The sequence below is a fragment of the Podarcis pityusensis genome (genome assembly GCF_964106645.2).
Source record: "Podarcis pityusensis genome assembly, chromosome: 10".
Classification (NCBI taxonomy): Eukaryota; Metazoa; Chordata; class Lepidosauria; order Squamata; family Lacertidae; genus Podarcis; species Podarcis pityusensis.
Window position 1 is genome coordinate 6,617,847 of NC_138035.1, and position 15,314 is coordinate 6,633,160.

The 15,314-nt window shown below is 48.2% G+C and overlaps 1 protein-coding gene across 1 annotated transcript in view; it reads right to left on the reverse strand.

Annotated features, from left to right (window-relative positions):
* The window catches only part of LOC308486231 (uncharacterized protein), a 53,244-nt gene extending 43,255 nt beyond the window's left edge, over window positions 1-9,989 (reverse strand). Inside the window, exons 1-3 of the mRNA XM_081022792.1 lie at window positions 9,867-9,989; window positions 1,893-2,054; window positions 689-816 (exon numbers count right to left, since the gene is read on the reverse strand). Of these exons, the coding sequence (XP_080878918.1) occupies window positions 689-816; window positions 1,893-2,054; window positions 9,867-9,921 (345 nt within the window). The 5' untranslated portion in view covers window positions 9,922-9,989. The remainder of the gene's footprint in view (window positions 1-688; window positions 817-1,892; window positions 2,055-9,866) is intronic.
* Window positions 9,990-15,314: the final 5,325 nt, after the last annotated feature.

The window sequence follows — 15,314 nt, forward strand, 5'->3', positions numbered from 1 at the left end:
GCCATCGTCCCATACAGAACAACGAAATTGAAAAATCTACCTAAGACATTCAAAACCCAACTAGCCTGCTATCCCAGCCTGGTTAATCCCCTAAGAAACTCTGATACGTCATAATTAAATACAACATACTCCCACAGAGACTACCTTACACTGCGTTTAAAACCAAAATCGCATTTGGGTAGAAACTGTTTCTCAGGCGGCTAGTCCTAGTCTTTATAACCCTGGACCTTCTTCCAGACGGCAGAAGCTGAAAGAGATCATTTCCGGGGTGTGCACTATCCTGCGCTATCTCTGCAGCTTTCTTATGGCACCTGGAAGCATAGATTTGATCCAAGGTGGGAAGAGGGCACCCAATTATTCTCTCCACAGTCTTTGCAACCCTGGACAGCGTTGTTTTTCTCCTGACCGTGAAGCTCCCAAACCACACACACAGACCATAAGTTAATACACTCTCCACAGTACAATGGTAAAATGCCATCAACAGGTCCTTTGAGAGATTGTTTTCCCGGAGGATTCTCAGGAAATATAACCTGTGCTGTGCTCTCTTCATCAGGTCTTTGCTGTTTTCTCCCCAGGTTAGGGCATCTCTCAACTCCATTGCCAGGAATTGAAATGGGCACACAGGGCTCCGTTCCTCTCTGCCCCCCCCCTGCCATCGCCCGCCCTCCTCTCCCTGCCAGGAACTCACCTTGTAATTGTTGGAGAGCTTGTGAGCCTCGACCTCATTCTCTGCGGTGAGGGTGGTCTTGACCAGGCAGCCATCGCATGTCGGCACTTCCTCAGAGTGGTGGGGGCAGCAGGAAGGGTTCGAAAACACTAGGGAGGAAGCGGGCAGAGGCATCAGGACATGTCAGGGGTATTGTTATGTACTGAGTTGAATAGGATCCAGAATGCAGCAGTCTGATTGGTCCTAGAACAATAGGATCCAGAATGCAGCAGTCTGGTTGGTACTAGAACAATAGGGTCCAGAATGCAGCAATCTGATTGGTCCTAGAAGGAAAGGATCCAGAATGCAGCAGTCTGATTGGTCCTAGAACAATAGGATCCAGAATGCAGCAGTCTGGTTGGTCCTAGAACAAAGGATCCAGAATGCAGCAGTCTGGTTGGTCCTAGAACGAAAAGATCCAGAATGCAGCAGTCTGGTTGGTCCTAGAATGATAGGATCCAGAATGCAGCAGTCTGGTTGGCCCCAGAACAATAGGATCCAGAATGCAGCAGTCTGATTTGTCTTAGAGCAATAGGATCCAGAATGCAGCAGTCTGGTTGGTCCAAGAACGATAGGATCCAGAATGCAGCAGTCTGATTGGTCCTAGAACAATGGGATCCAGAATGCAGCAGTCTGATTGGTCCACAGGAGCCACCCAATCCAACTCCGGGTGGAAGTGAATCCGCAGCCTGATTGGCCTACGGGAGAATCCCAGAATTAGCCAATCACGTGGGGCCCATTGTGTAAACAATGTATATAAAGCAGACATTTCGGGGAAACTTTCATTCCTCACTACGATGAGCTGAATAAAGAGCATGAAATCCACAACAGAGCCCAGGGCTTGCCGATCAGAAGGTTGGCGGTTCGAATCTCCGCGACGGGGTGAGCTCCCATTGCTCGGTCCCTGCTCCTGCCAACCTAGCAGTTCAAAAGCACCTCAAAGTGCAAGTAGATAAATAGGTACCACTCTGGCGGGAAGGTAAACGGCGTTTCCGTGCGCTGCTCTGGTTCACCAGAAGCGGCTTAGTCATGGTGGCCACATGACCCAGAAGCTGTACGCCGGCTCCCTCGGCCAATAAAGCGAGATGAGCACCGCAACCCCAGAGTCGGCCACGACTGGACCTAATGGTCAGGGGTCCCTTTACCTTTTACAATAGAAGCTCCCGTTTCCACCCCCACACCTTACCTGGCAGTATCCTGGGGGTCAGGATGCCATGCATGAGTTGGTGGGACCCCGAATGGAGGTCGCCCACGTCCCCGTGGGTGTTGCTGACGGCAGCGCAGTGCCGGTCGCAGAGAGACCCCCTCCGATGTGGGTCAGCCTTGGGCTCCAGTTCTTTGGGGAAGTCTGGAAAGGGAGACAGAATGGCTGTCAGATAAATGCTGGAAGTTACCGTATTTTCCCATCTATAAGACGCCCCCACATTTTTGACATTATTTTTAAGGGGGGAAAACCTAGTCTTATACACGGAAAAATACGATACGATTCGATAATCTTTATTGTCACTGAGACTATGATGAAAAGAAAGGAAGTTAGTAATTTGAACTAGTTAATTATATTAGAAAATGAATATTGGAAAATTGCTAAAATGAGATTTAATGAAAATCAGTTAGGAAGGATTTGAGGAAGTCACTTAACAATGGAAATCAGCTTGGATTTTGATTGGAAGAAATTTTCTATGTTTGTTTTTCATATGTTTTGTTTTATGTGTTATGTTGTAGTTGTTAAAAATTTGGAAATTAATAAAAAAAATTGGTTGAAAAAGATAATCTTTATTATCATTGTCCCATACAGAACAACGAAACTGGAAAAAAAAATCTACATAAGGCCTTCAAAACCAACAAGCCTGCTATCCCAGCTATCCCAACCTGGTTAGCCCCCTAAAAACTCTGATATTTTTAAAATACAATATACTCCCATAGAGACTCCTTACATTGCATTTAAAACCAAAATCGCATTTGGATAGAAACTGTTTCTCAGGCGGCTAATCCTTGTCTTGATAACCCTGTAACTCAGCCTTGAAAGTGGCCCACAACTCTTGGGGGGGGGGATTAAAAATCTGCTAATATGGTGAGCCCCTAGGAATTTGACACCACTCTGCTATGTACAGAACATTCCTCCAAAGGGATCAGAATAGCTCCACAGAGGTTTCTCTGCACTGCTGTGTGTACACAAGAACAGGGAGCTTTGGGAAATCGCAGTTTCCCAGGTTGCAACGAAGGACTGGCCCTGTCCTTTAAAAAGATACCTTTCGGACGTTAGATATACAGTGGTACCTTGGTTCTCAAACTTAATCCGTTCCAGAAGCCAGTTCCAAAACCAAAGCGTTCCAAAACCAAGGCGCGCTTCCCCATAGAAAGCAATGCAAAATGGATTTATCCGTTCCAGACTTTTAAAAACAACCCCTAAAACAGCAAGTTAACATGAATTTTACTATCTAACGAAACCACTGATCCATAAAATGAAAGCAATAAACAATGTACTGCAGTCACACAATCAATCAGTAGCTGAACTGGGTTCCACACAGTCACAAAAACAAATTAACCGAAAAAGCCTCGAAAACAAAAACGCCTTTTAGGGCTTTCAAGGTCAGCATCAACACTTTGAATTGCGCTCGAAAATGTACTGGGAGCCAATGTAGGTCTTTCAGGACTGGTGTATGTGGTCCCGGCGGCCGCTCCCAGTCACCAGTCTAGCTGCCACATTCTAGATTAGTTGTAGTTTCCGGGTCACCTTCAAAGGTAGCCCCACATAGAGCGCATTGCGGTAGTGCAAGCAGGAGATAACCAGAGCATGCACCACTCTGGCCAGACAGTCTGCGGGCAGGGAGGGTCTCACCCTGCATTCCAGATGGAGCTGGTAGACAGCTGCCCTGGACACAGAATTGACCTGCGTCTCCATGGACATCTGTGAGTCCAAAATGACTCCCAGGCTGCGCACCTGGTCCTTCAGGGGCACAGTTACCCCATTCAGGACCAGGGAGTTGTAAGGCCTTTAGCGAGCAAAATGCTTGCGGTGCCGTGAAATCACAGCCCCACGGAAAGCTAACGGACTTGCCACCAAGGGCCTGGCGCAATCATCAGATGATGGCGAGGAGAATTATGCGCAGCCCGTGGGGTGCGGGGCTCACATGATGCGCACCAAGGCAATCAATTAGACACCACTGAGAGATTAAGGGCAGCTTAACCGTCTCGGAGCCTTAAGACGTCTTGGGATGAACATCAACAAAGGAAGGAGGGAGGAGAGAGGAAATCATCACCACCCCCACACCCCCACAGGGAAACCAAGGGACGTGGTGCGTTAGCTCAGGGGTCAGCAAACTTTTTAAGCAGGGGGCCGGTCCACTGTCCCTCAGACCTCGTGGGGGGCCGGACTCTAATTCTGGGGTGGAAATGAACCAATTCCTATGCCCCACAAATAACCCAGAGATGCATTTGAAATAAAAGGACACATTCTACTCATGTAAAAACATGCTGATTCCCAGACTGTCCACAGGCCAGATTTAGAAGGCCTTAGTTTGCCTACCTAAACAGCATCTTAAAAAGCAGACACATCACCTTGCCAACAAAGGTCCGTCTAGCTCAAGCTATGGTTTTCCCAGTAGTGTTGTATGGAAGTGAGAGCTGGACCATAAAGAAGGCTGATTGCCAAAGAATGGATGCTTTTGAATTCTGGTGCTGGAGGAGACTCTTGAGAGTCCCATGGACTGCAAGAAGATCAGACCTATCCATTCTGAAGGGAATCAGCCCAGAGTGCTCACTGGAAGGACAGATCCTGAAGCTGAGGCTCCAATACTTTGGTCACCTCATGAGAAGAGAAGACTCCCTGGAAAAGACCCTGATGTTGGGAAAGATGGAGGGCACAAGGAGAAGGGACGACAGAGGACGAGATGGTGGGACAGTGTTCTCGAAGCTACGAACATGAGTTTGACCAAACTGCGGGAGGCAGTGGAAGACAGGAGTGCCTGGTGTGCTCTGGTCCAGGGGGTCACGAAGAGTCGGACACAACTAAACAACTAAACAACAACAAGTTTGCCTATCCATGCATTAGCTCCCTGCCCCGAAGCCTAGAGCAGCCTTTCCCAACCTGATGCCCTCCAGAAGTGTTTGCACTACAGCTCACAGCATCCCTGGCCATCAGCCATGTGAAACGAGGCTGCTGGGAGTCACAGCAACCTGGAATGTCTTCTCCCTGGTCTCCCAGCAGGGGTGGGGCTCGCTCCTGACCCAGAGCGTGTGCCCCACATGCAGAAGGCCCCAGCTTCGATCAAAGGGTAGGTCTGGGAGAGAGACCCTCGTTTGGAACCCAGGACAGCTGCTGCCAGCCATTGCAGAGAATAGAAAAACACATCCCAGGAACAGAAATGAAAACATCAGGTCATATTCAACTAAGTTTCACTAGGAGTAAGGTAAAGGTAAAGGGACTCCTGATCATTAGGTCCAGTCGCGGATGACTCTGGGGTTGCGGCGTTCATCTCACTTTCCTGGCCGAGGGAGCCGGCGTACAGCTTCCGGGTCATGTGGCCAGCAGGACTAAGCCGCTTCTGGCAAACCAGAGCAGCGCATGGAAACGCCGTTTACCTTTCTGCCAGAGCGGTACCTACTTATCTACTTGCACTTTGACATGCTTTCGAACTGCTTGGTTGGCAGGAGCAGGGACCGAGAAACAGGAGCTCACCCTGTCGCAGGGATTCAAACCACCGACCTTCTGATCAGCAAGCCCTAGGCTCTGTGGTTTAACCCACAGCGCCACCCGCATCCCTTTTTCACTAGGAGTAGGTGAGCTGAAATGAATGAACGCAACTAAGGCTCCCATCTGAACCATACATTGAAAGTATCATCCCATCACTGCCATGGCTTCCCCCAAGGAATCCTGGGAGCTGTAGTTTGTTAAAAAGCTGCCGAGCGTTAACACAAGACCCCTACTCCCTTCGCAGAACTACAACTCCCAGAGTGCCCTGGGAAGAGGGATTGGTTGCTAAAGCACTCTGGAAATCTCAGGTCTGCTAAGAGGGAGAAAATGGGTTCTCCTAACCACTCTTAGAAAACTACCGTTCCCAGAATGCTTGCGGGGAGAGCCATGGCTGTTTAAAGTGGTAAGATGCTGCTTTCAATGCACGACATAGATCAGGCATAGGCAAACTCAGCCCTCCAGACATTTTGGGACTACAACTCCCATCATCCCTAGCTAACAGGTCCAGTGGTCAGGGATGATGGGAGTTGTAGTCCCAAAACCTCTGGAGGGCCGAGTTTGCCTATGCCTGACGTAGATGGTGCTATTGGCTTTAGCGCCCCCTACTGTCAGCCTCCGAGTTTTCTGCCCAATGAGTTGTAGTTTCAGCTTGAAATGGGTGGGAACTTGCTTCCCCCGCAAGGTGAGGGTTTGAGGCAGAGACGTGCAGAGCCCCACGCAATCGCAACGCAAACACGATCTTATCCACCAAGGCCGTGAAAGAGGCCCTGTTGGTGACCCAGAATTTTCTTTTTAAGGAGGTGCAGGAGGAGACAAGACAATGGAAGAATTTAGGGTCAAAGGCTATCAAGATAAAACCTGATTTTATCTGGCAACTCTGGAAGATGGGGAAAAAACGAGTGCTTTTGGCTCCAAGCGCTTGGGCTCTGTTGTGAAGCAACGAATGCAACTTCTCCCTTAATTCCCTGTGCTGTCTGGCTTCTAGAAGCAGGATACAGAATCACAGAATGGAAGACGGGGCCACGAGGGTCATCTAGCCCAACCCCCTGCGATGCAGGAATCTTTCGCCCAATGTGGGATTCGAACCCACAACCTGCAAGTTAAGAGTCTCATGCTCTATCGACCGAGCTAAACCTCATGGATGCTCTGCTTTAAATGAGAACAGAAGGAGAATCCTACAAGCTGGATCAGGCCTGTCTAGCCCAGCATCCTGTTCTCACAGCGGCCAACCAGATGCCTCAATGGGCAGGATCTGACCGCAACAGCTCACTTTCCCCACTAGGAATTCCCAGCAAATAGTATTTTTCAGAGCCCTACCGCCTGTGGCCAGTAGCCACAGTGATAGCGTTATCCTCCATCCATTTATCTCGCCCTTTTTGAAATGCCAAGGTCCGCTAATCCCCAAGAATTCAGGGCGATTGGCTGGATCAATGGGCAGCAGGGTGATCTCATCTTTCCAGCATTTCAAATCTGAAATCTTAATTACCCTTCAATCCTCCGGACCGCTACGGACAGAAAGAGCAGCAGGTGAGGGACTTTGCACAAAATGCCTTAAGACAGGGGTCAGTAAACTTTTTCAGCAGGGGCACAGTCCACTGTCCCTCAGACCTTGTGGGGGGCTGGACTATATTTTGTGGGGGGGAATGAATGAATTCCTATGCCCTACAAATAACCCAAAGATGCATTTTAAATAAAGGACACATTCTACTCATGTAAAAACACGCTGATTCCCAGACCGTCCCGTGGGCCAGATTTAGAAGGCAATTCGGTCGCATCCGGCCCCCGGGCCTTAGTTTGCCTACCCATCCCTTAAGACAGGCTTCCTCAACCTCAGTCCTCCAGATGTTTTTGGCTTACAACTCCGATGCTCCCTAGCTAACAGGACCAGTGGTCAGGGATGATGGGAATTGTAGTCTCAAAACACCTGGAGGGCCGAGGTTGAGGAAGCCTGCCTTAAGAGGACCCTCGTTCTCTGGCCCGGCTAGCATCGTTTGACACTCGCATGCCCCATTTTAAGATGGGATAAAGGCAGGACCGGATTTCGGTTTGATGAGGCCCTCAGCTCCAAAAGGCAGTGTGAAGTCTTGCTTCCCAGCTGAGGGATCCCTGCCCCCTCCTGCTTGCACGAAAGTAGGAATGGGATTGGGGCTGCTCCGTTGAAAAGGGAGGCATTGCACTGCCTGAGAGATCCCTGCCCCCTCCTGCTTGCACACAAGTAGGAGTTAGGATGGGGCTGCTCCAAAATCCAGTGTGAAGCCAGCTGAGGGTTCACTGCTCTTTCCTGTTTGCACACAAGTAGGAATGGGATTGGGGCTGCTCCGATGGGAAGGGAGGCATCGCGCTGCCCGAACCTCGCCACAGCCTCCGCTCTCGGCTCTCCTTCTCCGCCTTCCATGCCTGACCCACCGCACATCACTTCCCCACCACCACCACCAAAAAACCCACAACTCAGGGAATGCCCAGGCTCAGGGAGAAAGGAGACAGAAGCCTCGGAGGAAGGGGAAACATGGCGGTTGAGGTCAAGGCGGCAGCCGCCCCTCTGCCACCACCATCGCTGCAGCATCAACGTCCCGAACTATCTATCTATCTATCTATCTATCTATCTATCTATCTATTTAAACAAGATGAATTTTAACAGGGAGAAATGTAAAGTATTGCACTTGGGCAAAAAAAATGAGAGGCACAAATACAAGATGGGTGACACCTGGCTTGAGAGCAGTACATGTGAAAAGGATCTAGGAGTCTTGGTTGACCACAAACTTGACATGAGCCAACAGTGTGACGCGGCAGCTAAAAAAGCCAATGCAATTCTGGGCTGCATCAATAGGAGTATAGCATCTAGATCAAGGGAAGTAATAGTGCCACGGTATTCTGCTCTGGTCAGACCTCACCTGGAGTACTGTGTCCAGTTCTGGGCACCACAGTTCAAGAAGGACACTGACAAACTGGAACGTGTCCAGAGGAGGGCAACCAAAATGGTCAAAGGCCTGGAAACGATGCCTTATGAGGAACGGCTAAGGGAGCTGGGCATGTTTAGCCTGGAGAAGAGGAGGTTAAGGGGTGATATGATAGCCATGTTCAAATATATAAAAGGATGTCATATAGAGGAGGGAGAAAGGTTGCTTTCTGCTGCTCCAGAGAAGCGGACACGGAGCAATGGATCCAAACTACAAGAAAGAAGATTCCACCTAAACATTAGGAAGAACTTCCTGACAGTAAGAGCTGTTCGACAGTGGAATTTGCTGCCAAGGAGTGTGGTGGAGTCTCCTTCTTTGGAGGTCTTTAAGCAGAGGCTTGACAACCATATGTCAGGAGTGCTCTGATGGTGTTTCCTGCTTGGCAGGGGGTTGGACTTGATGGCCCTTGTGGTCTCTTCCAACTCTATGATTCTATGATTCTAAGTGTCCCCGGATTCATAGAAAAAATCTGGTAACCTTACAAGGGTCATCCAGTCCACCTCTCGGCTAAAGCATCCATGACAGCTTGCCATCCAAACTCTACTTTAAAACCACCAAGGAAAGAGAGTCCACAATCTCCAGAGGGAGTCCGTTCTAGCTTCACAATGCAAATTTATTTTAAAAGCTGCATTTAGAATTATTACACTACACTCTTCCAAACTTAAAAATGGAAAGTGTAATGCTGGTGGTCAACAAAAGAGGTATAAAGACTGTCTCAAGGCAAATCTTTAAAAAATGTAGTATAAACACCAATAATTGGGAAACACTGGCCTGCGAGCGCTCCAGTTGGAGAACAGCCTTGACCAAAGGTGTCATGGCTTTAAAGACACTTGAACTCAGGACGCAAGGGAGAAACGTGCTAAGAGGAAGCTACGTTTGGCAAACCCTCACCGTGATCAAATCCCGCCCGGAAACCTATGTCCCCACTGTGGAAGGACCTGTGGGTCCAGAATTGGTCTCCACAGTCACTTACGGACTCACTGTTAAAACCGTGTTTATGGAAGACAATCTTACTCGGCTAGGAGTGATCGCAGAAGAAGAAGACTTTAAAAATATTTTTATACCACCTTTAAAGCTAAACACCTTCTCAAGGTGCTTTGCGAAACCTAAACCAGCAATATAGACATACACACGTGCACAATATTAATCTCAGGGTTGTGGGTTCGAGCCCGACTTTGGGCAAATGATTCCTGCGTCGCAGGGGGTTGGACTAGATGACCCTCGGGGTCCCTTCCAATTCTATATTATCCACAGCTCTGCTACTCGAGGGTCATCGCTCCAGCAGTGTGCAACCCCTTGCTTTGCATGCCAAAGGTCGCCAGTTCGATCCCCGGGTGGGGCTGGAAAAAAGACCTCTCCAAAAAAGCCCATGAAAATCTGGAGAGCTATGCGTAATAAAGGATAACTATTTAAAAAATCTGGAGAGCTGTTCCTCCTCCTCCTCCAGGAGAGATGCTCCTGCCCGGCCCCTACTTCGCCCCTTCCCCACGGAAGATAAGCGACCCCTCACCGCAGTTGTCGTGCGTGTGCCGCCGCCTGCGCGCGTGATCCGCGTCCGCCGACATCGCCGCGCAAACCGGCTCCGGGTTCGCCACCGCCTCCAGCGCTGCGCTCCGGCGCGCAACTGACCGCGGGCGCCTCTCCGAGCTCCGCTTCCCCGGGCGAGTCCAGCACGTGCCGGGGGTGGGTCTGGGTCCAGCCCCAAGGAGGAGGTGGGGCTGGGGGTCGGGGGGTCGGGAGGGGCAGGCAGGCAGGCAGGCAGGCGGCGCGGTGGGGCAGCGAGCGCCGCCTCTCCTTTTTCTCGCTGCGCAAAGCGTGCGCTCTCCTCGGCGCGCGCTTGGCTTTTTAAAGGCGCCAGTCCTCAGGGCGGCTCTTACGCGCGGGAGCGAGCTCCGCCGCCGCCGAGACCTGGCCGAAGGGGCTGCGAAGCTTTCATGGGAGGAGGGAGGCGCTGCAAAGGAGCGGAGCGCGGTGGGTTGTGCATTCCCCTGGTAGCTAGGACAGAGTTAATTCTTGTCTTCTGCTAACCTGATTATGGATTACTTAATTTCTATACTGCATAATAGGGATGCGGGTGGCGCTGTGGGTTAACCCACTGAGCCTAGGGCTTGCCGATCAGAAGGTCGGCGGTTCGAATCCCCACGATGGGGTGAGCTCCCGTTGCTCAGTCCCTGCTCCTGCCAACCTAGCAGTTCAAAAGCACGTCAAAGTGCAAGTAGATAAATAGGTACCACTCCGGCGGGAAGGTAAACGGCGTTTCCATGGGCTGCTCTGGTTCGCCAGAAGTGGCTTAGTCATGCTGGCCACATGACCCGGAAGCTGTACGCCGGGTCCCTCGTCCAATAAATCGAGCGCCGCAACCCCAGAGTCGGCCACGACTGGACTTAATGGTCAGCGGTCCCTTTACCTTTTTAAGGAATGGTAGCATTCTGCATGGCATTAAATAGCAACAATGGCACAAGCAAGCTTTCCTTCCTGTAGGCTATGGGGTGTGTGCAGACTTCAGGCTTACAGGATCTACTTTTGGGCATTTCTTTTACTAGCTCCCCAATATTCCCAAACTATAGCCAAGTGCAAAAAAGTGGCCCAGGCAGATCTACAAGCAGATCCCAGGGATCTATAAGCAGATCCCAAACTGCTCCTTCTGCAGTGGATACGATCTCTGGCAGCAATCCCATTTAACTTGATGGGACTTATTTTTGAGCAGACATGCTTGGAGTTGTGTTGCTTCCAAGCCTGTTTCAATTCCAAGGGTACTGTGACATTTATATTTTCATTCTTATTCTCCAACCCCCGCTGTAATATGTAATAGGGGTTCCGCTCCGTTTTGTAACAGATGAGTTTTGTTTTGTTTTTTGTTCACCAGAAATGATCTTGTCAGTGCTGTGGTTATTTTATTGTTTACTTCTGAAAAAGGTATCTCCCAATTCAAGCTGCAACAGTTAACTCTCAAGAACTAGGACTAGGCTAGGTTTGTAGCAAAGAGATAATTCTGAACTGATTAGCCAGTAGTGCAAATCCAATTGATGGTGAATGATTTATTGAATCTGATTAGGCCTGGCAAGAGATGCTGTACTGGATAAGGGAACCAGCTATTTACGTTCTCGCTTTATACCTTTGACTGTTGGTGGGGCTTTATAGTTCTGCGTAGCAATGATGTCAGGAGAGCAAGCTGGAGCGTTCAGCTGCTAACACAAAAGTCACAATTCTTCCACAAAGGGGAGACTCCAGCATGCAATCATGTGTATCAGCAAGTCTGATGCTATATCCATTTAGGACTCCCTCTCTCCAGACTGCGATTTTCTCTCCTGCTAAAGGCGCAGTTAGGGCTGCAAAGCTAGGAAGGTTGCATTAATCACCCAGTTATTCTCAATGGTCACAACTGACCTGGCATTGTCACAGGCAGCACATCACCCACTGTCTACCATGTGGTTTTTTTAAAAAATGTATGTATATCTGCGCTTCAGGGATAACATTTCATGCAGCTGATGAAATGTGGACTAATCAACTAAAGCTTATCTCCTTTTAAATCCGTTAAGTCTCTACAAGGCTCTCTTTTATACTTCCTACAGAGACACCCGGAGCCCCTGCAAGCGTTGCAAGAAAATTTTCCGCTGTGAACATGCTTCTCCTCACTAATGCTAAACTTCAAAATGGGGAGTGATGTTTCAGCTGGGTTTTTGGTAGGGTATTGTGTGTTGTTTTATACTGTCAACTATGACGACCCCTTTGGCTGAAGCTAGAACTGTGGGCAAAATCCATGTTATCAAGTCACCCCACACCTCCATAGGGCTGGGGCACATTTCGGCTTTTGGGAAGTCATAAAATGAGAGTTCAAAAACCACAGCAGAGTAGTATTTTTTTTCATTAGGGCTGGCTGAGGTGCCAGAAAAATAGCAAGCAAGCTTTCAAGTTCCTCACAAACTGGGGAGACTCATGTGCTCTGGTTCCATCAGCAATTCCTTTTGGGGTATAAAACAAGGGCTTCCCATAACCCACAAATTGAACCCTGATACGTGTTGGACATTCATACACAGGAGAAGAGTAATAAGCACTGACAAGTTGGTCAAAACCATATGACCAAATAATAATAATAATAATAATAATAATAATAATAATAATAATTTATTATTTATACCCCGCCCATCTGGCTGGGCTTCCCCAGCCACTCTGGGCGGCTTCCAAACAAAATATATTAAAATACTGTAATACATCAAACATTAAAAGCTTCCCTAAACAGGGCTGCCTTCAGATGTCTTCTAAAAGTCTGGTAGTTGTTGTTCTCTTTGACATCTGGTGGGAGGGTATTCCACAAGGAGGGCGCCACTACCGAGAAGGCCCTCTGCCTGGTTCCCTGTAACTTGGCTTCTCGCAGTGAGGGAACTGCCAGAAGGCCCTCATTGCTGGACCTCAGTGTCCGGGTAGAACGATGGGGTGGAAGTTTACGTTGTCGATATCGTCACTTTGTGGGTATCTCTGCTGTGTTGGCATAACCCACAGGTCTTCTGCTAGTTCAGGTTTTGAGCTCACATTAATTTAGGGAAGTGAAGTATCACCACACTTTTACAGGTGTGAATCTCTTACTGAGCTAGATTCCTGTTAGATGGAATCTCACACCTGAGCAATCAAAATGGATCTGGCTGACAGCAGTGGTCACCAAAAATCTTGTACAGACATGATCAGTGAACCAAAGACCTCCCCACCCTGTGCAAACTCAAGAGGTACTGAGGCCAACAAATAATCTACCAGTATGTGGGCCCTGCTATACAGACACTTTCGACCTCAATGTGTTTTCTGCTTCTGTAGTTTTCCAATTTCCGTATTTGTCCAAACTCATACACCTATCTCTCATTTTGCTTGTTGCTGCTACATGTAGGTCTCGCTAACATGTTCTAAATCTTAAGTTGATGTGAAAAATCATCAAAATAGAATACGTTCCAAGAGCTCACCAGTGAATTCCTTCTTCTGTATAGCCAGCAAGACTGTATCTGCTGGGGCTGAGCTTTCAAGGGCTGACAACCCTGTACAAATCCGTACCAGGATACCAAAACAGTGAGACAAAAGACTCTGGCAGCCAGACTGAATGGTCATTTTCCTCTGCAGTTCCCAAAGAGGAAGCCTGGATGATTTTCAAAAGGTTTGTGGACAGGTAGCAGCCTTTAAAAAAGCAGCAGGTAATGTATTGAAGCAGGAAAAGGCAGAGGGAATATTTGTTTTAAGCCAGAGAAGAGGAGCACATTTTTCTCTTAAGGGTCAATCTGCCCAGTCTGGGGTTCATTTTTACCAAGATTGAAGCTGGCAAATTACACCGAGAAAGGCTGCACTTTACATAGGGTTTCCATCCTGCAATTATTACCCATACTTAAAAAAAACACCAAGCCTCAAGTCAACCCCTGAAATATCTTCATAGGTGTATATGAAGAGCATTCAAATTTAGCTTTCAGCCCCTCAGAACATCTGTTGTATTGTAAAACTACTGGCCCAAAGGAACTGGGCAGCCACCAGGAGGGACCAAGAACCACAGAGGTCCTTGCCAAAACCAGCTGCCTAGGGACTACCCAATTGGTGGGCATATCATGTGGGCTTCCGGCTGCCTTTACGATCTAGACAAGCTGTGCTTGAGGAGGCTGAAGTTAACAGCTCTTCTGAGTACAGTGGTAACTTGGTTCTCAAACTTAATCCATTCCGGAAGTCTGTTCCAAGACCAACGTGCACCATAGTAATGCAAAATGGATTAATCCGTTCCAGACTTTTACAAACAACCCCTAAAAAAGCATTTTAACATGAATTTTACTATCTAACGAGACCATTGATCCATAAAATGAAAGCAATAAACAATGTACTGCAGTCAATCAGTAGCTGAACTGGGTTCCCCACAGTCACAAAAACAAAACAAGTGCCACAAAAACGCAAAATAAATAGCAAAAACAGCCTCAAAACGGAAACATGGCACTCAAATCAGAAGTGTAAGACTCAAAACGGAGTACATTCAGCTTCCGAAAAAACCGGAACACTTACTTCCGAGTTTGCAGTGTTTGGGTTCCAAGTTGCTTGAGTAACAAGGCGTTTGAGAACCAAGGTACCATTGTATAGTAAAACAGAGCTGGTAGTTGTCCAGTCATCCCTGCAGCTAGCGACTTTGTGTAGGGTTCAGAAGGAACTCTGGAGTTTATTCCCACAAGAGGCAGTGACGACCACCAGCTAAAGGAGCCTTTGATCCCACAGGGCTCTTGCGTTTTTAATGGATGTGCAATAGATATAAACCACTTAGTAACACGGAATTATGCAGAAAGACAGAATGATGGGAGACTGATAGCTAGCTAGCTAGCTGAAGGCTGTAAAAGGATTCCCTTGATACCTTACAGGTGAAACTTGGAAAATTAGAATATCGTAGAAAAGTTCATTTATTTCAGTAATTCAACTTAAAAGGTGAAACTAGTATATGAGATAGACTGATGACATGTAAAGTGAGATATGTCAAGCCTTTATTTGTTATAATTGTGATGATCATCCCCAAATCTCTTTTCTGATGAGAGCAGCTTTTTCATCTCATTTGGAAACCAAGGACCCAGAGTCTGGAGGAAGAATGGGGAGGCACACATTGCCAGATGCTTGAAGTCCAGTGTGAAGTTTCCAAAGTCTGTGTTGATTTGGGGAGCCATGTCATCAGCTGGTGTTGGTCCACTCTGCTTCATTGAGTCCAGGGTCAACACAGCCATCTACCAGGAGATTTTGGAGCATTTCATGCTTCCTTCCGCAGACGAGCTTTATGGGGATGCTGACTTCATTTTCCAGCAGGACTTTGGCACCTGCCCACACTGCCAAAAGTACCAAAACCTGGTTCAATGCCCATGGGATTACTGTGCTTGATTGGCCAGCAAACTTACCTGACCTGAACCCCATAGAGAATCTATGGGGCATTGCCAAGAGAAAGATGAGAGACATGAGACCGAGCAAT